The sequence below is a fragment of the Erinaceus europaeus genome, chromosome 18 (assembly GCF_950295315.1).
Source record: "Erinaceus europaeus chromosome 18, mEriEur2.1, whole genome shotgun sequence".
Classification (NCBI taxonomy): Eukaryota; Metazoa; Chordata; class Mammalia; order Eulipotyphla; family Erinaceidae; genus Erinaceus; species Erinaceus europaeus.
In genome coordinates, this window is record NC_080179.1 from 16972603 (window position 1) to 16999652 (window position 27050).

The window sequence follows — 27050 nt, forward strand, 5'->3', positions numbered from 1 at the left end:
GTGGTATACACACATGATGGAATACTATGCAACCATTAAAAGTGATAGGGGCATCTCTTTTACAGTGTCTTGAACCGAACTTAAAGGCTGAGTGAGATAAAGCTAGAAAGAGAAGAATTGATAGCAAACGATTTCACTCATAGGTGGATAGTAAGGGGAAACCTGAACTGTGTGTGGTGTATTGTACCAAACCAAAGGACTCTGGGAAGCAAGGGGAGGGATGGGCTGAAGGAACAGTGGAGTCTTGCTATGTAATGGGGAAGGGAACCCTGAGGAAGGGTAGAGCATATGTCCCAGACACCTAGCAAAGGGAGATACGAGAGATCGTACCTATGTTTCAAAGAGTGTACTGTAAACCCTTAACCCACCCAAAACACACACGAGAGAGAGAGAGAGAGAGAATTAAACTGTCTTCTTATTGAGTTTTAAGAAGTTTTTTGTCTTTTTTTTTTTTTAACTCCAGGATTATTGCTGGGGCTTGGTGCCTGCACTTACGAGTCCACTGATCCTGGTGGCCATTTTTCCCATTTTGTTGCCCTTACTGTTGTTGGATAGGACAGACAGAAATGGAGAGAGGAGGGGAAGACAGAGGGGGAGAGAAAGATAAATACCTGCAGACCTGCTTCACTACTTGTGAGACGACCCCCCTGCAGGTGGGGGAGCCATGGGCTCAAACCAGGATTCTTAAACTGGTCCTGGAGCTTCGGGCCACATGTGCTTAACCCACTGTGCTACCCCAGCCCTCGTTTTTTTGTTTTTTTTTTCCTGTCTTTTAAACAGTTTTTTGTTTTTGTTTTTCCAGAGCTCTGCTCAGCTTTAACTGATGGTGGTACCAGGGATTAAACCTGGGGCCTTGGGGGCCTCAGGCATGAGAGTCTGTTCATATAACATTATGCTGTCTCCCCCCACCCTCAGCAGTTCGACTTCATGTGCATATTCTCCAAATATATTATCCTAGTTTTTAGTTCATCTTTTCGTTTCAATCGAGTGTTCATAGCAGTTTTATTTAGCTTTAAGTTACGTATACAAGATAATCATTTAAAGTATACATCCCATTGATTTTCAGTTTATTTAGAGTTGTACATCCATTGCCATAGTCGATTTTAATTTTATTTTAAAGACTTATTAGTTACCTACTGAGGAAAAGAGAACCAGAGCTTCACTCTGGCACTTAGAAAGCTGAAGACTGAATTTGCAGCCTCATGCTTGAGAGAACAACGCCTTGGGGCCTGGCATTGGCACACCCGGTTAAGCACACACAGCACTAAACTAGACGCAGGGACCCACACAAGGATCCTCGTTTAAGCCCTGGCTCCCCTCCTGGGGGGAGGGGGCTTCACAGGCGGTGACGGTCTGCAGGTGTCTTATCTTTTTCTCTCTCTCTCTATCATTCCTTTCTCTATTTCTCTTTGTCCTAGTAAATGAAAAGTAAAAAAAGTTTTTAAAGTTTTCTTTAAAAAAAGAGTCTAATGTCATATCTACTCTGCCACCTCACAGGTGACATATTTCATAATTTAACTACGTATTTGGTACTTTTTAAAATATGTAGAACTGACTAAGTGGTAAATGGCAGGTTTTACATTTTTTCAAAGACATTTTCATTTAATGAGAGGAAAGACACGAACAGATTTCATCCTGTGTGATCCTGGGGCTGATGAACTCAGGGCCGTCGTAAGTGTGGCTCTGCCTCCTCAACCACAGATTCCACTTTTGTTTTCTTTTCTCTCTTTCCACCAGCACTGCTCAGCTCTAGCTTATGGTGGATTTGGGACTGAGCCCGGGACCTAGGAGCCTCTGACATCAAAATTATTTGCATGACCACTATACTTGTCTCCCTACCCTCAGACTCTCCATTTTTAATCTCAGTAAATAGCACATTATAAGTGATATCACAGGGTATTCTAGACACACATTTTTTTTTATAATGTTTAAATCTGAGATCCAGTTGTATCAAAATGACTAAAATGATGACTGGTGTTTATTTTTGCAAGTGTCTCTCCTGTCTTGTTTACACTATAGCTTTTAGATTCTATTTTATTTATTTACTTATTTATTTACTTACTTATTTTACCAGAGCATTACTCACTGCTGGATTTTGTGGGGAGGGGGGCGGATTGAACCTGGGACTTTGGAGCCTCAGACATGAAAATCTTTGGCATAACCTTTATGCTATCTCCTGAGCCTTACACTATAGCTTTTCTTTTTTTCACTATAGCTTTTAATATGTTTAGACACATTGAAAATGATTGACTACAACATGGATTAAACTGGAAGAGGATCACACTCAGTGAAATTACCTAGTAGGGGAAAGAAAAGTACCAGAAACACTCATCTGTGAAATGTAAGAAGTAGAACTAGGGAAAAGATGGACATGAAGCAAAAGCAAAAACAAACAGAAAATACCTTGGAGTGGTGGCAGTGACACACCTGGTTAAGTGCACACATTATCATGCACAGGAACTCGGGTTCAAGCCCCCAGACTCCACAAGCAGGAAGCAGTACTTCAGCTGTCTTTCTTTCTCTCTCTTTCTTTGTCTCCTTTTTCCCTTCATAGTTTCCATCTGACCAAATAAATAAATAAATATCTGTATTCAAATAAATATCTTGGTCTAAAGAAAAACATATGAAAATAAATAAGTGGCTTAATTCGGATGAAATATTACTTCTTTTTTTTTTTAAATATTTATTCTCTTTTGTTGTCCTTGTTTTATTGTGGTAGTTATTATTGTTCCTATTGATGTCATTGTTGTTGGATAGGACAGAGAGAAATGGAGAGAGGAAGGGAAGACAGAGAGGGGAAGAGAAAGACAGACACCTGCAGACCCGCCTGTGAAGTCACTCCCCTGCAGGTGGGCACTGAGGGCTTGAACCCTGGTCCTTGCGTATGGTAACATGTACACTCAACCAGGTGGACCACTGCCCAGCCCTGTATATTTGTTAGTTGAAGAGAGAAAGCTAGAAGATTCCTTTGGTTATGCTGGTATTGAGCTCAGAATCTTACCCTACTCTCAAGTCCTACTCTGTACCCACTAGTGTCTCCTGTCACTAATCTTCCCTAGCTCTCCATCTATAAGTTTTGTTTTTTTTTTTTCAACAAAACTCCTACATGTTGCTCCTCTGATTGTCACCCTTTCATGTTGAAGACATTTTTTGCCTTTTGGGAGCATGTTTGCTATTTAACAAAACTATTATCTGATCATAGGCTCTAATAGAAAGAGCTTTTTTTTTTCCCCCTTCTTTTTTTTGGTAGGATTAATGGTTTACAGTCAACAGTAAAATACAGGAGTTAGTATATGTGTAAGAACATTTCTCAGTTTTCTACATAATACTCTACACCCCCCCCAACCCCAGAGTCTTTTTTTTCTTAAATTCCTTTATTGGAGGATTAACATTTTTACAGTAAATACTATAGTTTATACATGTATAGTTTATACATGCATAACATTTCTCAGTTTTCCACATAACAGTACAACGCCACTAGGTCCTCTGTCATCCTTTTCCAGGACTCTTCCCCCACACCCACCCCAGAGTCTTTTACTTTGGTGCAATACACCAACTTCAGCCCAAGTTCTGCTTTGTGTTTTCCTTTCTATTCTTATTTTCAACTTCTGTCTATGAGTGAGATCATCCCATATTCATCCTTCTCTTATAAAGTGCATTCGTTAGGTACTTTCCATGGAGAGAAAGATGATCAATTTTTTTTTCTACAAATCCCCCCTGAATCTGCTGGGGAGTTCCATTATGTAACTAATTCCTTGAAGCTTAATCTATCAGCATAACAACTAAGATTCTACATGGCAGAATTTTTTTTTTTTTTTAACCATCCAACATAATTCTGCTGCTGAAAAAGTATCTGTGATACCAGAATCTGGGTCAAGATAAACTCCTGGATTGAAGAGGTGACTCCACAATACAGCTTTATATATATGAAACACTGTGTTTAATCCCCAGCACCATATTTTGCAGGGCAGTGCTCTGATCTCACTGTCTTTCTCGTAAAAGAATGAGTGCTAGAGAGATAACATAATGGTTATACAAAAAGACTTCAGTGCCTAAGACTCCAGTGTGGCAACACCACCATAAGCTAGAGCTGAGTGGTGCTCTGGCAAAAATTCCCTAGGTTCAAGCCCCTGGTCCTCACCTGCAAGGGGTCAGCTTTAAAGTAGTGAAGCAGTGCTGCAGGTGTCTATCTTCCACTTGACTCTTAATTTCTGTGTCTCTCATAAATAAATAAATAAATTTCCAAGATAGGGCAATATTAAACTTAATGAAGTATTAACCTCAAAATAAAGAAGTAATCTTACAGGCTGTAATATATCATAGTGGTTATACAAAAGTTGTTGGGTTTTTTTTGCCTCCAGGGTTATTGCTGGGGCTCAGTGCCTGCACCATGAATCCACTGCTCCTGGAGGCCATTTTTCCCCCTTTTGTTACTCTTACTGTTGTAGCCTTGTTGTGGTTATTATTGTTGTTGTTGATGTTGTTCGTTGTTGGATAGAACAGAGAGAAATGGAGAGAAGAGAGGGAGAGAAAGATAGACACCTGCAGACCTGCTTCACTGCCTGTGAAGCGACCCCTTACAGGTGGGGAGCCAGAGGCTTGAACCGGGATCCTTGTGCCAGTCCTTGCGCTTTGCACCACATGTGCCTAACCCGCTGCGCTACTGCCCGACCCCCAAAAGATTTTTTTTTTTTAAGATTTATTTATTAATGATAAAGATGGGAGTAGAGAAAGAACCAGACATCATTCTGGTATGTGTGCTCCTGGGGACTGAACTTGGGACCTCAGTCCCAAGAGTCTAGTGCTTGAGAGTCTAGTGCTTTATCCACTGTGCCACCTCCTGAACCACTCACTACAAAAGATTTTCATGCCTAAGACACCAAAGGTTCCAGGTTCAGTCCCTAGCATCACCATGAGCCAGAGCTGAGGAGTATTCATTCTAGTTTAAAAAAAAAAGTCACATATCATTTATAATACATAATTGATCAGGAACCAAATTTTTTTTTAGCATAAGAGGAAGCTAATTCCCTGAAAGGAAACATTAATCTATTAAAGGATGATGCAGTACAACCTATGAGGTCATAATGCTTCAAAGGTTAGAATGATGCATTTGATTAGTGCTTTCAATTCAGACTGCTTTGAAGAACATATGAGTGGATAAGTCATTTTGAACTATTTATAAACATGATTATAATTCAGTGATTAAATTTGTTGTTAGAATGACTGTGCCTTGAAATTTCATTGACATTAACAAATTAATTACAATCCTGCTCATCAGTAAATGACTCTGTGTTACAGGTATGGAGGGGGGAGGTCACGTAGCGGGGGCGGGGTGGAGATAGTGATGGCTAGATTTCCCATAATCTCAAAGGGGTATTATGATTCTCAGATCAGTCATAATTCTCTTTTATCTGATTCTTCCTATTGATTCCATTCCAACTACTCAAAATCTGCCAACTTTCAAGTAAAAGAAAAAATTGACCAGTTATTACAGGTAATCACTACAGGAGAATAGATAAAATTTACTTCATCTAGTAAATACGAATTCTTCTATGCAAGTAAGACATAGTGAAGTTACCATGAACCTTCATCATGGTCCACTCACTTAAAATGCCCTGCCTTTTTCCTTTTTTTTCTAGATTCTATGAGAGTTTGAAAATCACCCTCAGTTTCTAGTATTGGAAAGTGTAAACTCTTCTGAGACATGGATTGTATCTTAATTATCTTTTGTATCTCAGTGCCTTGCACAGTATACGTGCTTACAAAACAACAGCTTAGGGAGTGACTGAACTGAAAAAACTTCTCTAGCTAAACCACTCTTTTTAGCATTACCTTCTTTAGCATCACTTTAAAGCACACATTTACTGTGTTTTCTTTTTCACTTTGTTTGTTTTTGCCACCAGGGCTATCGCAGAGGCCCTGTGCCTGCATGACTCCACCACTACTTGCATTGGCACCTTCTTTTTTTTTTTCTTTTCCTTTTTCTTGTAGAGACAGAGAAATAAGGAGAGAGTAGGGGAGAGAAAAGGAGATAACTTGCTACAGTACTCTACCTCTGCTAATGAAGCTTCCTCCTGCGAGTTTGAACCTGGGTCTGTGCACAAGGTAACGTGCTCTCAACCAAGTGTGTTACTGCCTGGTCCGTATATCTTCCTATTCTTTCAAACTCAAAAGAATAAACTTGAGGACCAGGCCGGTGCCTCCATAGTAGAACATACGCCTTGGAGGTAGGGCAGTAGTGCAGCAGGTTAAGCGCACGAGGCGCAAAGTGCAAGGACCTGCGAAAGGATCCCGGTTGGAGCCCCCGGCTCCCCACCTGCAGGGGAGTCGCTTCACAGGCGGTGAAGCAGGTCTGCAGGTATCTGTCTTTCTCTCCTCCTCTCTGTCTCCCCTCCTCTCTCCAATTCTCTCTGTCCTACCCAACAATAACAACATCAGTAACAACAATAATAGCTACAACAATAAAACAACAAGGGCAACAAAAGGGAAAATAAATATTAAAAAAAAAAAAAGAAGAACATACCCCTTACATGCATGAGTAAGGCCCCACAACACCAAAAAGAAAAGAGAAAGAAAAAGAAAGGAAGGAAGAGGACTTGGAAACAAAGACCAAGGTCTCTTTTTAGTTTCTCAAGAGCCTGGTGAGATGAAAGAGTAAACTTTCAGTAATGCATTCTAATATTTTCAAATGAGTGCTTTATTTTGTTTTTGTCATCTACAGCAACTTCACTGCTGACTTTTCCAGACGGATCGATCAGACATTAAACCACTAACCCCCAAAGAAAATAAACCATAAAATAACAAAGACAAGGCAGAGGAGATAACATTGTACAAAAGATTTTCATGCCTGAGGCTCAAGTCCCAGATTTAGTTCCTGACAAAACCAAAAGCCAGAGCTGAGCAGTGCTCTGGTTAGAAAAAGAAAAGTCGGGAGTCGGGCGGTAGCGCAGCGGGTTAAGCGCAGGTGGCGCTAAGCACAGGGACCCGCATAAGGATCCTGGTTCAAGCGCCAGCTCCCCACCTGCAGGATTGTCGCTTCACAGGCAGTGAAGCAGGTCTGCAGGTGTCTGTCTTTCTCTCCCTCTCTCTGTCTTCCCCCTCCTCTCTCCATTTCTCTCTGTCCTATCCAACAACAATGACAACAATAATAACTACAACAATAAAACAACAAGGGCAACAAAAGGGAATAAATAAATAAAAATAAATATAAAAAAATATTAAAAAGAAAAGAAAAAGAAAAGTTGTCTGGGAGGTGGCGCAGTGGATAAAGCACTGGATTCTCAGCCATGAGATCTGGAGTTCGATCCCCAGCAGCACATGTACCCGAGTGATCTCTGGTTCTTTCTCTCCTATCTTTCTCATGAGTAAATAAATAAATTATTTTTAAGAAAGAAAGAAATAGGAAAGGGAAGGAAAGGAAAGGAAAGGAAAGGAAAGGAAAGGAAAGGAAAAGGGGAAGGGGAAGGGGAAGGAGAAGAGTCTGGGTGATGGCACACCTGGTTACAATGCACCAGGACCCAGGTTCAAGCCCCCAGTCCCCACCACTTGCAGGGGGAAAGCCTTGCAAGTGGTGAAGCAGTGCTGCAGGTCTCTCTTCTACTCTGGCTCCCCCTTCCTCTCAATTTCTGACTGTCTCTAATAAAGATATTAGTAAAAAAAAAAAGAAATATAAATTTAAAAGCATAATTAAATATAAAACATGTATTGATTTTGTGAGGGAAGATTGTTTTTAATAAAATTTTTTTTTTACTAGCATACAATGAGAATGGTTTCATCTTTTTTTTTTTTGTGTGTGTATTTTCCAAACACAGAGACCAAAATGAAGTGTTTACTTTTTCTTTTACATTGTATGTTTTAATAGAGATCAAGTTAGCTGTCTTCACTGTGAACTTGGGATAAGGGCAATAAGAAACCCTATTGTTTCTAGCCTCCACTGAGATGAACTGGCAGTGTATCAGGAAAATTCCCAGTGTGGAGCAGTTTTATTACAAGTCAGTACAATTGGTTCTTGCATAACCTTTAGAAAATCATACATAAAACATTCTCAGCTATATAAATAAAAATCACCCACACACTTTATTAATAGCTTTGTTCACTTTTTTTCCCCGGGACTTGAGCTGCATGTTCCTGCTGTGCCCACTTTTTTAGTCTTTTTTAAGATGATTTTCTATATGCTTTCTTAAAAACAAAACAGTTAGGTAATATTAGAAGTCATATATAAGAGTAAAGCAATTCAGGCGGAGGATAGATAGCATAACGGTAATACAAATAGACTCTCATGCCTGAGGCTCCAAAATCCCAGGTTCAATCTCCCGTACCACCATAAGCCAGAGCTGAACAGTGCTCTGGTTAAAAAATAAAAAACAAAAATAAAATAAATAAAAGTTTTTAAAAAAATATTTTATTTAAAAAAAAAAAAGTAAAGCAATTCTTGGGAGTTGGGCAGTAACACAGCGGTTAAGCGCCTGTGGCATAAGGATCCTGGTTCAAGCCCCCGGCTCCCCACCTGCAGGGGAGTCGCTTCACGGGCGGTGAAGCAGGTCTGCAGGTGTCTATCTTTCTCTTCCCCTCTCTGTCTTCCCCTCCTCTCTCCAGTTCTCTCTGTCCTGTCCAACAACGACAACATCAGTAACAACAATAAAAATAAGGGCAAAAAAAGGGAAAATAAATGTAATTAAAAAATTTTAAAAAGCAAGGCAATTCTTAATAATTCGCACTATACGCTGCTCTCCCTCTTGGTAATGCCGTGTAGCTGCTGTATCAGACTGTCCCTTTCATACTTAGTGGCAGGGGTGGGTTATTCACTAGGTGGAGTTCATTTAACTCTAGGAAAGAAAGACTTAATAGGGGAGTCAGGGAGTAGTGCAGTGGGTTAAGCGCACATGGCGTGAAGCACAAGGGCCGGCTTAAGGATCATGGTTTGAGCCCCCGGCTCCCCACCTGCAGGGGAGTCACCTCACAAGCGGTGAAGCAGGTCTGCAGGTGTCTATCTTTCTCTCCCCCTCTGTCTTCCCCTCCTCTCTCCATTTCTCTCTGTTCTAACAATGACGACATCAATAGCAACAACAATAATTACAACAATAAAAAAGGGCAACAAAAGGGAAAATAAATACAAAAAATTTAAAAAAGAAAGACTTCATAGGAGTACAAACCATATTATATTTTATTTTTATCTTTATTTATTTATTGGGCAGAGACAGCCAGAAATCAAGAGGAAAGGGCAGATGGGGAGGGGGACAGAGAGATACCTGCAGGCCTGCTTTGCCTCCTGCACGTGGAGAAGGGGGCAGGTCCTTGTACATGGTAACGTGTACACTCAACTGGGTGTGCCGCTGCTCAGCTCCATAAAATTGCATTTTATTTGTGATAATGTTTGGAGGGCATTATTACACTCACTTTTAAAGTTATACTGTTGTATGCTTTACATTGGGTTGTTCTAGATCTCCCCCGCCAAGAAAATTGGATCAGTCCTGCTAATTTCGCAGCCCACTTGGCCCCGCCCCAGGGAACCCCGAGAGAGGGTTTCAGAGTTCCAGAGTTGGAGAGTTGCAGAGTAAGAGAGGGGTGGGGGGGTGAGGGGGCTTTTTATTGGGCGACAACCAGGGATGACGTGTAGGGCCAGGATTGGTTGAAGGGGGCACTGCTAGGATTTCACCGGGCGTAGTAAAACCTGGGGGCGGAGACTGCATCAGAATAACTCCTCAGCAACATTATACCACTGTTGTTATTGACTATAACAATATGTAGTGAAAGCAAGAAAATATACCAGGTTCAAGTTTGGACCTTTTTTCCTTGGTCTAGTTCATTAGTCAAAAATGTGTTTGTTTCCTGGTGCCATTTTCCCGAATTCAGACTTTAGAAGACTTTTCACATATTCCCCCAAAATATATGGTATTTTTAAAAGTAAGGTTAATATGCCCCTGGATGTAACTAGCAATTTACATGAAATGCAAGGGCTGGCAGAACATGTTACGTGGCATCAGTATCCAAAATGTAGGGGTCCTTTAGGACATACCCTGCTTCTTCACCAGATGAGTAGTAGTAATGGGAATGGAGTGAAAGAACGGGTGAATTGTTTTTGATTGAGAGACTTAAAAGATAAATGAACCAAATATCACGTGTATACCCTGTTTGAATCCTAATCTGAACAAATTAACAGATTAAAGATTCCTGTGAGCAAGCTGAAAGGTGACACAATGGGTAAAACCTTAGACTCTCAAGCATTAGGTCCCAAATTTGATTCCCCAGCTTCAAATGCACCAGAGTGATGCTCTTATGTTCTCTCTCTCTCTCTCTCATTAATAAATAACATCCATTTAAAAATGTTGGGCCTGGGAGATAGCACAGTGAGTAGGGAGGTAGACTTGGACACACGAGGTCCCAAATTTAATCCCTGCCATTGCCTATGCCAGAGTAATACTCTGGTTCTCTCTACCTATCTATCTTGTATTAATAAAGAAATAGAATCTGGGCTGGAGGATAGCATAATGGTTCTGCAAAGGACTCTCATGACTGAGGTTCCAAGATCCCAGGTTCAGTCCCCAGCACCATCATAAGCCAGAGCTGAGCAGTGCTCTGCTATTTCTGCGTCTTTTCCTCTGTATCTCTCTCGTTAAAATGAAATACATAATTTTTTCAATTTTTGAAATAAAGTTTTAAAATCATTTTAAAAAATAGAATCTTTTTTTATTATTGTATTTATTTTCCCTTTTGTTGCCCTTTTGTTGTTGTTGATGTCGTTGTTGGATTGGACACAGAAATGGAGAGAGGAGGGGAAGACAGAGAGGGGGAGAGAGAAAGATAGACACCTGCAGACCTGCTTCACCGACTGTGAAGCGACTCCCCTGCAGGTGGGGAGCCGGGAGCTCAAACGGAATCTTTACACCTGTCCTTATGCTTTGAGCCACGTGCACTTAACTGCTGCGCTACCGCCCAACTCCCAGAAAATAGAATCTTTAAGAAAATTGTCTTACTAGTTTGAGCCCCTGGCTCCCCACCTGCAGGGGGTTGCTTCACAGGTGGTGAAGCAGGTCTGCAGGTGTCTGTCTTTCTCTCCCTCTCTCTCCATTTCTCTCTTTCCTGTCCAACAACAATAATAACTACAATAATAAAACAACAAGGGCAACAAAAGGGAATAAATAAATTATTTTTATTTATTTTTTATTATTATTTATTTTCCCTTTTGTTGCCCTTGTTTTGTTGTTGTAGTTTTTGTTGTTGATGATGTTGTCGTTGTTGGATAGGACAGAGAAATCAAGAGAGGAAAGGAAGACAGAGGGAGAGAAAGACAGACACCTGCAGACCTGCTTCACCGCCTTTGAAGCGACTCCTCTGCAGGTGGAGAGCCGGGGGCTCAAACTGGGATCCTTCCGCTGGTCCTTGTGCTTTGCGCCACGTGCGCTTAACCCACTGCGCTACCGCTGGACTCCCATAAATTATTTTTTAAAAAATAGAAAATTGTTTTAAAAGAGTTGTTGAGGGTGCTGTTTGCTGTGGAAGGAGTGGTAAACTTCAGTTGGAAGGTTTCTCTGTCCTTGGGAAGAGCTGATGAGCCCAAAGCCCACAGCTAAGCTCTCCAGCTGCGGAGTCACAGATACAGCCTTTCTCAGAGCCAGAACATTTGACTTCAGTATAGAACATTCTTACTTCTTTTTTTAAAATCATCTTTATTTGTTGGATAGAGGTGGTCAGAAATCAAGAGGAGAAGGGGAGATAGACACCTGCACCTGAATCCACCACTCCTGGAGGCCATTTTTCCCCTTTTGTTGTCCTTGTTTTATCATTGTTGTGGTTATTGTTGTTATTGATGTTGTTGCTGTTGGATAAGACAGAGAGAAATGGAGGGAGGAAGGGAAATAGAGAGGGGGAGAGAAAAACAGACACCTGCAGACCTGCTTCACTGCCTCGGCCTCGCGTGAGCTTAATGTGCAGCTTGGTGATACGAGAATCCGGCATGAAGCCCAGCCAGTCTATCTTGGCGTTACTCTCGATCGCACTCTGTCATTTCACAAACATCTCATAAAAACTGCGGCAAAGGTGGGCGCGAGGAATAACATCATTGCAAGACTGGCCAGCTCCTCATGGGGCGCGAGCGCTTCCACACTACGATCATCATCTCTGGCATTATGCTATTCCACTGCAGAATACTGTGCCCCAGTATGGTTCCGTAGCCCCCATGTCCACTTGGTCGATTCCAAATTATATTCCTCCATGAGGATAATTTCTGGAACCATCCGTTCCACCCCGGTTCCATGGCTGCCAGTTCTTAGCAACATCGCCCTGCCAGATACTCGTCGGGATGCGGCATCATCTAAGTTCATTTCCCAAGTCTACGCTCGACCGGACCTGCCAATATACGCGGATATCTTCGCCCACCCTGTCTAATGCTTGACGTCTCGTCACCCAATCTGGTCCCCTACGCCTACACTGAACTTCTCTGTTCCAGACTCTTGGAAACAGAGTTGGCAGTCAGCTGAGGTAAAGAACAAACACCTCATCACAGACCCCTGCAAGCGTCAACCCGGCTTTGACCTAGCACGTTATGACTGGGCCCTCCTCAATCGCTATCGAACAGGCCATGGCCGGTGCGCCGCTATGTTCCATCGCTGGGGAGTCAGAGACAACCCGAACTGCCCCTGCGGCTACAGACAGACTATGACCCACATAGTCAATGACTGCCACCTCTCCAGATTCAAAGGAGGTCTCGAAAGTTTACATCAGGCTCAACCTGACGCTGTTGACTGGCTACGGAAGAAGGGCAAACGCTAGAAGAAGAAGACTGCTAGTGAAGCGACTCTCCTGCAGGTGGGGGGCTGGGGCCTTGAACTGGGATTCTTAAGTTGGTCCTTGCACTTTGCACCACCTGTGCTTAACTTGCTGCACTACCATCCAACCCCCAAAGGCTGGATTTTGAAAATATTAGTATTTTTAAGAAAAGATATGTCTCATATATTTATATATATTTCATATATTTATATGAGAGTTAGCAAATCAGATCAAGGGGGTTGGGCGGTAGTACAGCGGGTTAAGCGCACATGGCACAAAGTGCAAAGACCAACTAAAGGATCCGGGTTCGAGTCCCCGGCTCCCCACCTGCAGGGGGTGTCACTTCACAGGTGGTGAAGCAGGTCTGCAGGTGTCTCTTTCTCTCCCCCTCTGTCTTGCCCTCCTCTCTCCATTTCTCTCTGTCTTATCCAACAACAACAGTAATAACAAGAACAACAATAAACAGGGTAATGAAAGGAAAAAATGGCCTCCAGGAACAGTATTGCAGTAGTGCAGGCACCAAGCCCCAGCGATAACCCTGGAGGTAAAAAATAATAACAACAAATAAATAGATATTTTTAAAAGTCAGATCGAGAGAGAGAGAGAAACCAAGACCAGAGTATTCAGCTCTGGCTAATAGTGGTGCCATGTGATGAGCGCACCCTGCCGCCCTGCGTCCCGGACCCGGCCTTTCTGACAAGAGCTAGACTTTGGGCTCCTTGAAAACACTCCATTTTGTACTTCTGAACATCCTCTCAATCACTCTCAGCATAAAAGTAACGTTCTCAATGATCATCAGAGAAAGAGCAGGTGTGAGAGGATTGCTGCTTTATTGCAATCATGGTGCAGAAATATCAGTCACCCGTGAGGGTGTACAAACACCCCTTCGAGTTAATTATGGCTTAGAAATATGAAGCAGATCAATAAATAGAAGGACTTCCAGAGGCGGAGCTACGAGCAGCAGATCGCTTTCTCTCCTCTCCTCTCCTCTCCTCTCCTCTCCTCTCCTCTCCTCTCCTCTCCTCTCCTCTCCTCTCCTCTCCTCTCCTCTCCTCTCCTCTCCTCTCCTTTCCCGGATCAACTAGGAATACCAAAGGAGACCACCCGGACCGAAACAAGACAGGACTAGAATGACCACAGGAACCCAGTAAATCACCCGTGAGTACAAACACACGTGGCTGGTGACAGAGGAGAGAGGGGCCTAAGGAGAGATTAAGTGACTGCTAACAGTTCAACAGTTTATCAGTGGAGACACCACCTCCAGTCTGCTCCACCAACAAGGGGACAGCTAAAGGGAGGAAAGGACTCCCCAGAGACTCACCAAGTGCAACTCTGAGTCTCAATTGCTACTACCCTCAGAATCTGGAGCAGCAACAGGGAGGGACACCAGGGGACAGAGATCTAACCGGGAAACTCAGGAGAAGACCTATACCTCGGTGGCATAGCTTGAGGGGCTGTGAAAGTCTCTTTGCATAACCACTGGATTATCTCTGCCACACCCTGCTTTATCTCTTGGTCAGGAGTCAGTGATTAAGCTAAGAAGCCTATTGATAGTTTAAAAGCCCTCAGGCTCCCATAGCTTATAGGGAAGAAAAAAAAAAGAGGCTTTTACATCACTGAGCTCCAACTCAGGGATTGAAAAAACTGTTAACTTCCACCACGGTAAAACCTTTAATTAAATTACTTAGACACAAGTCAATCCAGGCAATAGTGATCAATAATTTGAAAAGTACTGATAAAGGGAACTCATAACATAATATATAAAATGGTTAAAACAACAAGAAAAAATATTGGAGACTCGAACCAGGACAAGAGTCCAGCTAAAAGTCCTCCAGAGGGTGAAGCACAAAACAACGAGTTCAACATCCAAACATTAGCTAAGGAAATAATAACAGGAGTGAGTAAAGAATTTGAAAAAAATTGTAATCAGAAATGCAGGAACAACAAATGAGAATATGGAAGAAAATTCTAATAATCTCATGGTTATTAGAGAGCTGAAAGCTGAAATCGCTGAGCTAAGAAGGCAACCAGCTGAACAAGCTAAAACAGTATCAGAGCAGGGCAACAAAATAGATGAACTCCAGAAAGCAATAGAGGGCAGAGAGAATAGAATCTATGAGGCTAAAGACAGAATTAGCAAGATTGAGGATGAATTAGAGACAACTAAAAAAGAAGTAAGAGATCTCAAAAAGAGATTAAGAGATGCTGAAAACAACAACAGAGTCCTATGGGATGACTTCAAAAGAAACAATATACGCATTATTGGCTTACCAGAGGAAGAAAGAGAAGGAGAGGAAGAAAGCATTCTCCAGGCCATAATAGCTGAAAATTTCTCTAGTCTAGACAACACCAAAGACATAAAGATTCAAGAAGCCCAGAGGGTCCCAAACAGAATTAACCCAGACCTAAAGACACCAAGACATGTCATACTTAGACTGGAAAGGAATAAGGATAAAGAAAGGATCCTCAAGGCTGCAAGAGAAAAACAAAGAGTCACCTACAAAGGAAAACCCATAAGATTAGCAGCAGACTTCTCCATACAAACACTACAGGCCAGAAGAGAATGGCAAGATATCTATCGAGTGCTCAATGAGAAAGGCTTTCAGCCAAGAATACTATATCCTGCTAGACTGTCATTCAGACTAGATGGAAGCATCAAAACCTTCTCAGACAAGCAACAGTTGAAGGAAGCAACCATCACCAAGCCTGCCCTGAAAGAAGTTCTGAAAGGTCTCCTATAAACAACCAGACCACCACAAATAGGACATATATCAAAACACTCTAAAACTCTACAAGAATGGCGTTAAAATATCTTCAATCTTTGATATCAATAAATGTCAATGGCCTGAATTCACCTATTAAAAGACACAGAGTAGGAAGATGGATCAGAAAACACAACCCAACAATATGTTGTCTACAGGAAACTCACCTAACTCAACAAGACAAACACAGACTTAAAGTGAAAGGATGGAAAACTATCATACAAGCCAATGGCCCACAAAAAAGGGCAGGAGCAGCTATTCTCATATCTGACACGATAGACTTTAAAATAGATAAGATTTAAAAAGATAGGAATGGACACTACTTAATGCTCAGAGGATCAGTCAATCAAGAGGACTTAACAATTATTAATATCTATGCACCCAATGAGAAGCCATCTAAATACATCAAACTTCTACTGAAAGAGCTACAGCAATATATTAACAGTAACACAATCATAGTAGGGGACTTCAACACCCCACTATCTCAACTTGACAGATCATCCAGGAAGAAAATCAGTAAAGACATAAGGGAGCTAAATGAAGAGATAGATAAACTAGAACTATTGGACATTTTCAGAGTCATTCATCCCAAGAAACTGGAATATACATTTTACTCAAATCCACATGGATCATTCTCAAGGATAGACCATATGTTAGGCCACAAAGACAGCATGAGCCAATTCAAGAGCACTGAAATCATCCCAAGCATCTTCTCAGACCACAGTGGAATTAAACTAACACTTAACAATCAACAAAAGACTAGTAACAGTCCCAAAATGTGGAAGCTCAACAGTACACTTCTTAACAACTTCTGGGTCAAAGAGGAAATCAAGGAAGAAATCAAAATGTTTCGAGAATTCAATGAAAATGAAGACACAAGCTATCAAAATATTTGGGACACAGCTAAAGCAGTCCTAAGAGGGAAGTTCATAGCTATACAAGCACACATTAGGAAACAAGAAAAGGCACAAATAAACAGCCTGATTGCACATCTTAAAGACCTAGAAGAAGAACAACAAAGGAATCATAAAGCAACCAGAAGGACAGAAATCACTAAAGTTAGGGCAGAAATAAATAACATTGAGAATAGGAAAACCATACAAAAGATCAATGAAAGTAAATGTTGGTTCTTCGAAAGAGTAAACAAAATCGACAAGCCTTTAGCCAGACTCACAAAACAAAAAAAGGTGAAGACCCAAATAAATCGGATAGTAAATGAAAGAGGAGAAATCACAACAGACACTGCAGAAATTCAACATATCATGTGAGGCTTCTATGAACAACTATATGCCACCAAGCTAGAGAACCTGGAAGAAATGAATGATTTCCTAGATACCTACCAACTTCCAAAACTAAGTAAAGAGGAAGTGGATAACATGAACAGGCCCATCACAGCTAATGAAATTGAAACAGTTATCAAAAATCTTCCCAAAACTAAAAGTCCTGGACCAGATGGTTTTACAAATGAATTCTACAAAACTTTCAAAGGAGAACTAATACCTCTACTTTTAAAAGTCTTCCAGAAGATTGAAGACACTGGAATACTCCCTGCCAGCTTCTATGAAGCCAACATCACCCTGATACCAAAAGCAGACAGGGACACAACCAAAACTACAGACCAATATCTCTGATGAACATAGATGCGAAAATATTGAACAAAATTCTAGCCAACCGGATACAGCAGTATATCAAAAAGATTGTTCATCATGACCAAGTGGGGTTTATCCCAGGCATGCAAGGTTGGTTTAATATACGTAAATCACTGAATATGATCCACCACATCAACAAAAACAAGACCAAAAACCACATGGTCATATCAATAGATGCAGAGAAAGCCTTTGACAAAATACAACATCCCTTTATGATCAAAACACTACAAAAAATGGGAATAGATGGAAAATTCCTGAAGATAGTGGAGTCTATATATAGCAAACCTACAGCCAACATCATACTCAATGGTGAAAAACTGGAAGCATTTCCACTCAGATCAGGTACTAGACAGGGCTGCCCACTATCACCATTACTATTCAACATAGTGTTGGAAGTTCTTGCTATAGCAATCAGGCAGGAGCAAGGAATTAAAGGCATACAGATTGGAAGAGAAGAAGTCAAACTCTCCTTATTTGCAGATAACATGATAGTATACATGGAAAAACCTAAGGAATCCAGCAAGAAGCTTTTGGAAATCATCAGGCAATACAGTAATGTGTCAGGCTATAAAATTAACATTCAAAAGTCAGTGGCATTCCTCTATGCAAACACTAAGTTAGAAGAAATTGAAATCCAGAAATCAGTTCCTTTTTCTATAGCAACAAAAACAATAAAATATCTAGGAGTAAACCTAACCAAGCAAGTGAAAGACTTGTATACTGAAAATTGTGAGTCACTACTCAAAGAAATTGAAAAAGACACAAAGAAGTGGAAAGATATTCCATGTTCATGGGTTGGAAGAATTAACATCATCAAAATGAATATATTACCCAGAGCCATCTACAAATTTAATGCTATCCCCATCAAGATCCCAAGCACATTTTTTAGGAGAACAGAAAAAATGCTACAAATGTTTATCTGGAACCAGAAAAGACCTAGAATTGCCAAAACAATCTTGAGAAAAAAGAACAGAACCGGAGGCATCACACTCCCAGATCTCAAACTGTATTATAGGGCCATTGTCATCAAAACTGCTTGGTACTAGAACATGAACAGACACACTGACCAGTGGAATAGAATTGAGAGCCCAGAAATGAGGCCCCACACCTATGGACATCTAATCTTTGACAAAGGGGCCCAGACTATTAAGTGGGGAAAGCAGAGTCTCTTCAACAAATGGTGTTGAAAACAATGGGTTGAAACATGCAGAAGAATGAAACTGAATCACTGTATTTCACCAAATACAAAAGTAAATTCCAAGTGGATCAAGGACTTGGATGTTAGACCAGAAACTATCAGATACTTACAGGAAAATATTGGCAGAACTTTTTTCCGCATAAATTTTAAAGACATTTTCAATGAAACGAATCCAATTACAAGGAAGACTAAGGCAAGTATAAACCTATGGGACTACATCAAATTAAAAAGCTTCTTCACAGCAAAAGAAACCACTACCCAAACCAAGAGACCCCTCACAGAATGGGAGAAGATCTTTACATGCCATACATCAGATAAGAGTTTAATAACCAACATATATAAAGAGCTTGCCAGACTCAACAACAAGACAACAAATAACCCCATCCAAAAATGGGGGGAGGACTTGGACAGAATATTCACCACAGAAGAGATCCAAAAGGCCGAGAAACACATGAAAAAATGCTCCAAGTCTCTGATTGTCAGAGAAATGCAAATCAAGACAACAATGAGATATCACTTCACTCCTGTGAGAATATCATACATCAGAAAAGGTAACAGCAGCAAATGCTGGAGAGGGTGTGGGGTCAAAGGAACCCTCCTGCACTGCTGGTGGGAATGTCAATTGGTCCAACCTCTGTGGAGAACAGTCTGGAGAACTCTCAGAAGGCTAGACATGGACCTACCCTATGACCCTGCAATTCCCCTCCTGGGGATATATCCTAAGGAACCCATCACATCCATCCAAAAAGATCTGTGTACACATATGTTCTTGGCAGCACAATTTGTAATAGCCAAAACCTGGAAGCAACCCAGGTGTCCAACAACAGATGAGTGGCTGAGCAAGTTGTGGTATATGTACACAATGGAATACTACTCAGCTGTAAAAAAATGGTGACTTCACCGTTTTCAGCCGATCTTGGATGGACCTTGAAAAAATCATGTTGAGTGAAATAAGTCAGAAACTGAAGGATGACTATGGGATGATCTCACTCTCAGGCCGAAGTTGAAAAACAAGATTAGAAAAGAAAACACAAGTCGAACCTGAAATGGAATTGGAGTATTACACCAAAGTAAAAGACTCTGGGGTGGGTGGGTGGGTGGGGAGAATACAGGTCCATGAAAGATGATGAATGACATAGTGGGGGTTGTATTGTTAAATGGGAATCTGGGGAATGTTATGCATGTACAAACTATTGTATTTACTCTTGAATGTAAAACATTAATTCCCCAATAAAGAAATAAATTATTTAAAAAAAAATAGTGGTGCCATGTATTGAACTTGAGACCTCTGGGGTCTTAGGCATACAAATCCTGTACTCTCAAGTGTTGGGCATGGTCCGGGAGGTGGCACAGTGGATAAAGCATTGGATTCTCAACCATGATGTCCTGAGTTCAATCCCCAGCAGCACATGTACCATAGTGACGTCTGTTTTTTTCTCCCTCTCTGCTTATCTTTCTCATGAATAAATAAATTCTTATAAAAACGAAAGTGTTGGGAACCAGGTAGTAGCGCAGCGGGTTAAGCACACGTGGCACAAAGTGCAAGGACCGGAAAGGATCCCGGTTCGAGCCCCCGGCTCCCCACCTGCAGGGGAGTCGCTTCACAGGCGGTGAAGCAGGTCTGCAGGTGTCTATCTTTCTCTCCCCCTCTCTGTCTTCCCCTCCTCTCTCCATTTCTCACTGTCCTATCCAACAACGAATGACATCAACGATAACAATAATAACCACAATAAGGCTACAACAAGGGCAACAAAAGGGAATAAATAAATATTTTTAAAAGTGGAAAAAACAAATTATGGAAAATATAACAGGGACCGGGTGGTGGCATACCTGACTAAGTGCACACATTACAGTGCACAAGGACCCAGGTTCAAGCCCCTGGCCCCCTCCTGCAGGGAGGAATGCTTCACGAGTGGTCTTCTCTGTATCTCTCCCTTTCCCCTCAATTTATCTCTGCCTCTACCCAATAATAAATAAATAAATATTTTTAAAAAGAAAATATAACACATGCCTATATCCAGTTTGCAGTTGCCTATAACAACCCGACCTAATAACTAGAAATTTCAAAATACATGCAAGGTAAACTAAGAACTTAACGGTCAAGCATAGAATAAGCATGTGAGTTTTGTTAATGTCACATAGCACTGTGTTCACTGTTAGTATTTGATAAATAAGGGTGAGGGATTTGAAAACTTTAGTGATAAATTTTCCCTTTTTATATATTTTATCTTTACTTAGAAGTATAAATTACAGAGACAGACAGACATACCAGAGGACTGCTCAGCTCTGGCTTATGCTGGTGCATAGGATTGAACCTGGGGCCTTCGATGCTCAGGCATAAAAGCATTTTTACATCATCATTATGCTGTCTCCTCAACCCAATAATAAATTTTTCGTGTGCCTTTAAGTGCATCTCTTTTTAATTAGAATAACTATCCAAAGCTTACAGGGTTTTTTTTTATTTAATCATTTATCTTTGATCTAGAAACTGCCAAGCAGGTAATATCTAGAGATCTCTTAAGTATGGCAGAGTTACATAAGAAGAGAATCCCCTAGCATATAAAGAAAAATGCAATTATTTTCTATTCTAAATCTCCAGACTGCTGTTTTAGAAAATCATATCTGATTATTTGCTCAGCAGAAGATTATTGAGTTGATTTAGCTGTGATTTTACTTAACAAAGCTTCAGCTGCATTCCTACTGTGGAGTCCGAAAAAGGTAGAGAGATATAAATGATACATTCAGACTGTGATTTTTGTGAACAGGGCCATCGATGCACCCCTCGGAGCTAATAGCGGAGATGAGAAACAGTGGGTTTGCACTGAAACGAAATGTACTGGGGAGAAACTTGACCGTAAATGATCCATCACAGGTAATGATCTTTTTATCAGTAAGCTGAAAATGTCTTTAAATCTAAATGTGATTGCTCGTGATTTGCTACTTAATGTTTTCCAATATGCATATACCCCTAGGAAAGCAAGGCAGACCCAAGGAAAATGCCTAGAGTGTATTTTGGCTTTCCTTCTTTATTATTTTAGCCTAAATGAGGAGTTGTTTTTAAACCTACATTTTACTAAATGAGAGTGCTCCTCTAGGCTTTTGTGAGTATAGTATCTAACCGAACTGGTGATAAAGTTGTTTTTTCCTTTCCTGCTAACTTATCCCTGAAGCGACACTAAATTGAACCAGGAAGAAGTGCATAAAAACAACCCCCCAAAAAGTATAAAAAATCTGTTAAACACAATTTACCTGAAAAAAATTATTGATAGTTTTGAAGGGCTATAGCTAACCTAATACAAATCATTCATGTTACTATATGATTAACTGGAGTTCAGAGAAATTAAGTGATTTTTTTAAGGTCATGTGACTGTTTAGAGATAGAGATTAGATTGTTATCCAGCCTCCTGATGGCCTAAATTGGTACTGCTCTGGGAAGAGGCACATTACTTTTCAAACTGTTTAAAGAGACTGTTGATATAGCTTCTTTTTCTTTTTAATTTTTCTTTTATATTTATTTACTTATTTTCCCTTTTGTTGCCCTTGTTGTTTTTTATTATTGTTGTAGTTGTTATTGTTACTGTTGTTATTGATGTCGCCATTGTTAGATAGGACAGAGAGAAATGGAGAGAGGAGGGGAAGACAGAGATGAGGAGAGAAAGACACCTACAGACCTGCTTCACTGCCTGTGAAGCAACTCCCCTGCAGATGGGAAGCTGGGGGCTCGAACTGGGATCCTTTTGCCAGTCCTTGCGCTTGCCACCTGCGCTTAACCCACTGCGCTACTGCCCGACTCCCCATATAGTTTCTATTATCATCTAATTGTTTGAGATAGTTGATATTTATTTAATAATAATAATATATTTGGTATTTTACTGTTGAAATGGTAAACTTCCCTGCGAAGTTTGTGATCTTCTTGGTTTTAATAGTTTATTAAATAGAAATTTTAACTGTCAGTGTTTAAATTCAACCTCACGAAATAATAAAAAACTAAATTATTTATTTTTTTATTGTCCTCTTCCTAATAAAGTTTGCTAATACTGGCAAAACAGTCACCTTTTTTCAGAGTATTTTATGAGGCTCCTTAGCATGTAGACTACCAAAACAGCGGTTCAATTCTCCCTCCTTCCCTATCCAAAATACTCATCTACACTATGTCCCTAATTTGAAATTTCTTACTTGTGACTGTTTTTTTTTCACATCTCGTAACTGACTTGCCTTACAATCTGACAATTTAACAATACCTTTACTGACCCAGGAATACGTTGCAAGTGAGGGTGAAGAAGACCCAGAAGTCGAATTTTTAAAGTCACTAACAACCAAACAAAAACAGAAACTTCTCAGGTAAATTAGAAGTATATGTTTATTGAATTAACTGTTTGATATTAGACTCATATTTAAGTCTGATCCTAAGAACTCATGTTCATATTTAAACCATGTGTCACCTATGTTCATTTATTCTTCAGCTATGATATATTACTAAATAAATATGTGCTTTTTCCCCCAGTAATATGAAAATGAGTATAAGATATAAATACTCAAAAAATACCACAGAATCACCTGCTTTTCGGAACATTTAATTTAGGAATCAGTGTAACTGTAGGGAGTCGGGCTGTAGCACAGCAAGCAGGTTAAGCGCAAGTGGCACAAAGCGCAAGGACCAGTGGAAGGATCCCCGTTGGAGCCCCCGGCTCCCCACATGCAGGGGGGTCACTTCACAGGCGGTGAAGCAGGTCTGCAGGTGTCTATCTCTCCCTCTCTTTGAATTCCCCACCTCCATTTCTCTCTGTCCTATCCAACAATGACAACAATAGTAACTACAACAATTTAAAAAATTTTTAAAAAAAAGAAAGAAATAGTGTAACTGTAGGTTGGATATATTTTTACACACATTTTTTTCTTAGAGAAGATTATAAACTATGTATTACACCTCTTACATTTTCTGAGGCTTTATAAAGTATGCTCATAGAGTACTTAAATTTAAGGTAGACAGATCTGAATCCTGTTAACAGACTCTCAGGATTAAAGAACCAAAAAAATTTCTGCTGAGACCAATAGAGGGCGCTCATGATATTTTCAGCGTGTGGCATTTTGAGAATGGCCAGACGGGACCAGAGAATAACTGAATACACAAGCGTGTCATTAAGCAAGTTTCTCTTCCTGAGAATGTCAGGTGCCATAGTAGAAGTTCCCTTATTTAAACAAACTGTCGAAAATTAGTGTGTGATTATTTTATATATAACCAAAAAGATAAAAGAAACAGTACATTCTTACTCTGAATTTCTAGAGAATGCCTATTTATCTTTTTGTGGTTTACGAGATATAGTTCTTATAGGATATAGTTCTGCACTGTACCCAACTCTCACTTTTGTGTCCCTACCTTATGAATTATATTCTTTTAATTATTTTAATAATATAGTACTGATGTTTTCATATTTTAAAATAGTACATATAAAACCAGCAAAGTTAATTTATTTATTTTGTTGCCACTAGGATTATCACTGGGACTTGGTGCTTGTGTGACAAATACACCCTCCTCTCTTGGAAGACATTTTTTCTTTTCTTTTTTAAATATTTATTTATTTATTTTGGATAGAGACGGGGGGGGGATTTTGAGAGAGAAGGGGAAAGAGAACGAGGTGCTTGCATCATCATTTCACAACTGCTGAAGCTTCTCCCCTGCTCGTGGGGACCAGGGTTTGAATCTAGGTACTTGTACATGGTAGCATGTGCACTCAGCCAGGTGTGCTGTCTCTAGGCCCCTAGCATGCTCTAGAATTTTCAGTAAGGATTTTCTTACAGTGCCTCGGGAGGTGGTACAGTGGATAAGGTATTGGGCTCTCAAAATGAAGTCCTCTAGGTTTGGTGAATTGTACCAAAGTAAACAATTCTGGGAGCTGGAGGGTGGTTTCAAGTCCTGAAGGAGGACTTAGGCAGAGGATTGGAGTGTTTTACAGAAAAGTGAGACATTTTATACATGTACTAACAACTGTACTTACTGTCAACTGTAAACCATTAATCCCCCCAATAAAAATTTTTTTAAGGGATTTGGGTGGTAGCGCAGCGGGTTAAGCACACGTGGTGCGAAGCAGAAGGATCTGCGTAAGGATCCCGGTTCGAGCCCCCGGCTCCCCACCTGCAGGGGAGTTGCTTCAAAGGCGGTGAAGTAGGTCTGCAAGTGTCTTTCTCCCTCTCTGTCTTCCCCTCCTCTGTCCATTTCTCTCTGTCCTATCCAACAACGACAACAACAACAACAGCAATAATAACTACAACAATAAAAAAATAACAAGGGCAACAAAAGGGAAAATAAATACATAAATATAATTTTTTTAAAAATTTTTTTGAAATTAAGTCCTGGGTTCAATCCTCATCACTGCACATACCAGAGTGATGCTCTGCTCTGGTTTTCACTCTTACTCATTAAAAATTTTTATGTATTTATTTTGCATTATATTTATTTATTTATTTATTTATTGGATATAGACAGCCAGAAATCGAGAGGGAAGAGGGTAACAGAGAGGGAGAGAGACAGAGAGATGCCTGCAGCACTGCTTCACCACTTGCAAAGTTTTCCCCCTGCAGGTGGAGACCAGGGACTTGAATCTGGATCCTTGAGCACTATACCATGTGCACTCAACCAGGTGCACCACACCCGGGCCCCCCACTCATTAAAAACATTTAAAAATTAAAAAAACTTTTAAAATTGTTCAGCAGTTTACTTACGGCATTTCCTTTTCTACTTAATATGTTTTGTGAGCATTTTAAAGGCAAAGAAATGATTGCTTAATAACATGTTTAGGTTTGACTATCAATTTTAATGGCTTCTAATAAAGTATATTATCTGTTCAGAATTTAATGTTTGGCAGTGAAAATACTTTCTCATAATCTGTTACTATTTTTTTCACAATAACAGGAAATTGGATCGACTTGAGAAGAAAGGAAAGAAAAAGAAAAAAGATAGGAAAAAGAAAAAGCTTCAGAAGAACAGAAGTAAACACAAAAAGCATAAAAACAAGTCACCTTCTTCCTCTTCCTCCTCTTCCTCCTCCTCTTCCTCCTCTTCTTCCTCTTCTTCCTCCTCTTCTAGTGAGACTTCAGAAAGCAGTAGTAGTGAAAGTGAGAGTGACAACAAAGAAAAAAGGAAACAGAAGAAAAGAAAGAAAAACAAGTGTTTAAGGAATAGCAGTGGACCTGGAGAGGACAGATCTAAGAAGAGAAAAGTGTATGAAGAATGCTCTGGTAGTCACACGAACAAGGAAAAGCCTAGGATGCTACAACCAGAGAGTTCTGGAGACAGTAGCAGAAGGAGCCATTTTGATTCTGATAGGAAGGCCAGAAGCCATAACCATAGCCCAGAACAGAGAGGATCTGAAAGACATGAGAGAAGCAGCAAGAGCAAGAGCAGGGGTGAGAGAAAGAGGAGAAGCCGAAGCAGAAGTCATGGTAGTTACAAGCAAAGAGAAATAAAGAAAAGGTCACAACAAAGTCCAAGTAAAGAGTGGGACAGAAGAAACAGCAACAGAAGTCACGGCGCAGATAGAGACAGAGGAGGCGACCTGCCCAGGAAGAGCTCAGAAGCATACTAATGGCACAGAGAGGAGGAAGCAAGAGAGACTGTGTGACGATTACCTGGGAATAAAAATATCTCCGCTGTCTTTCTGAGTACCTTTAGCCAAGGGCTAAATTATGTACTCTTGTTTTTCTGATAAAAAGCTGTACTTTAAGTTTTCATCTCTGTAAATTATCAGGTATAACTGTGACTGTCGGATAAGAATGAGCTTTGCAACTTATTTGTAAGCACACTATTTGGGGGCTGTACAAATATTTTTTGTTGGTAAATGTTTCTTGTGCTCTACAGTAGATTAAAAAACCCCATATAACTCTATGATATTTTCTTTATTCTGAAATGCCATTAAAGAATAACAGTGCATGGAATTAATCTGGTTTTGTTAGTTTTCTAATTCAGATATGTTCTGTGACTTAAATACCTTTCCTTGGTGCAAAGTGTAGTACCTTTAAATCCAGCTAGTGTAACTTAAATAATAGATAAGTATTTCTTTTAAAACTTAAACTTCTTTCAGGTGTTCTTATGTCTAGATGATGTGTTTTCATTTTTTAAATATGTATATATGTATATATATTATTGGATATACAGGGAGAAATTGAGAAGGGCGAGGAGGTAGAGAGGGAAAGAGACAGAGACACCTGCAGCCCTGCTTCACCACTTGTAAAGCTTTCTCCCCTGCAGGTGGGGACCAGGGACTTGAACCCTGGTCTTTGCACACTGTGATGTGTTCACTTAATCAGGTACACCACCACCTAGCCACCTTTTAAAATTTATTTGTAATGAGGGATACACACAGAGAGATAGCTCTGGCTGATGGTGGTGCTGGGCATTGAACTTAGGACCTCAAAGCTTTGGGCATGAAAAGGTTTTGCATAACCATTATGCTGTTTATCCAGACCCATCCAAGTATTAGTTTTCTAAGCTAACATAACAAATTATCTCAAGTGGTCCAGGAGGTGGTGCAGGGGACAAAGAAAGCACTGGACTTTCAAGCGTGAAGTCCCGAATTCAGTGCCCGGATGTACATGTACCAGAGTGATGTTTGGTTCTTTCTCCTACTTTCTCATGAATAAATAAATAAAAATATTTTTTAATTCTCTCAAATTTCAAAT

The 27050-nt window shown here is 40.3% G+C and overlaps 1 protein-coding gene across 1 annotated transcript in view; it reads left to right on the plus strand.

Moving 5' to 3' along the window:
• CIR1 (corepressor interacting with RBPJ, CIR1) overlaps nucleotides 1-26310 on the plus strand; it is a 43596-nt gene extending 17286 nt beyond the window's left edge. The window contains exons 8-10 of the mRNA XM_060177694.1: nucleotides 21140-21246; nucleotides 22630-22715; nucleotides 25285-26310. Of these exons, the coding sequence (XP_060033677.1) occupies nucleotides 21140-21246; nucleotides 22630-22715; nucleotides 25285-25957 (866 nt within the window). The 3' untranslated portion in view covers nucleotides 25958-26310. The remainder of the gene's footprint in view (nucleotides 1-21139; nucleotides 21247-22629; nucleotides 22716-25284) is intronic.
• Nucleotides 26311-27050: the final 740 nt, after the last annotated feature.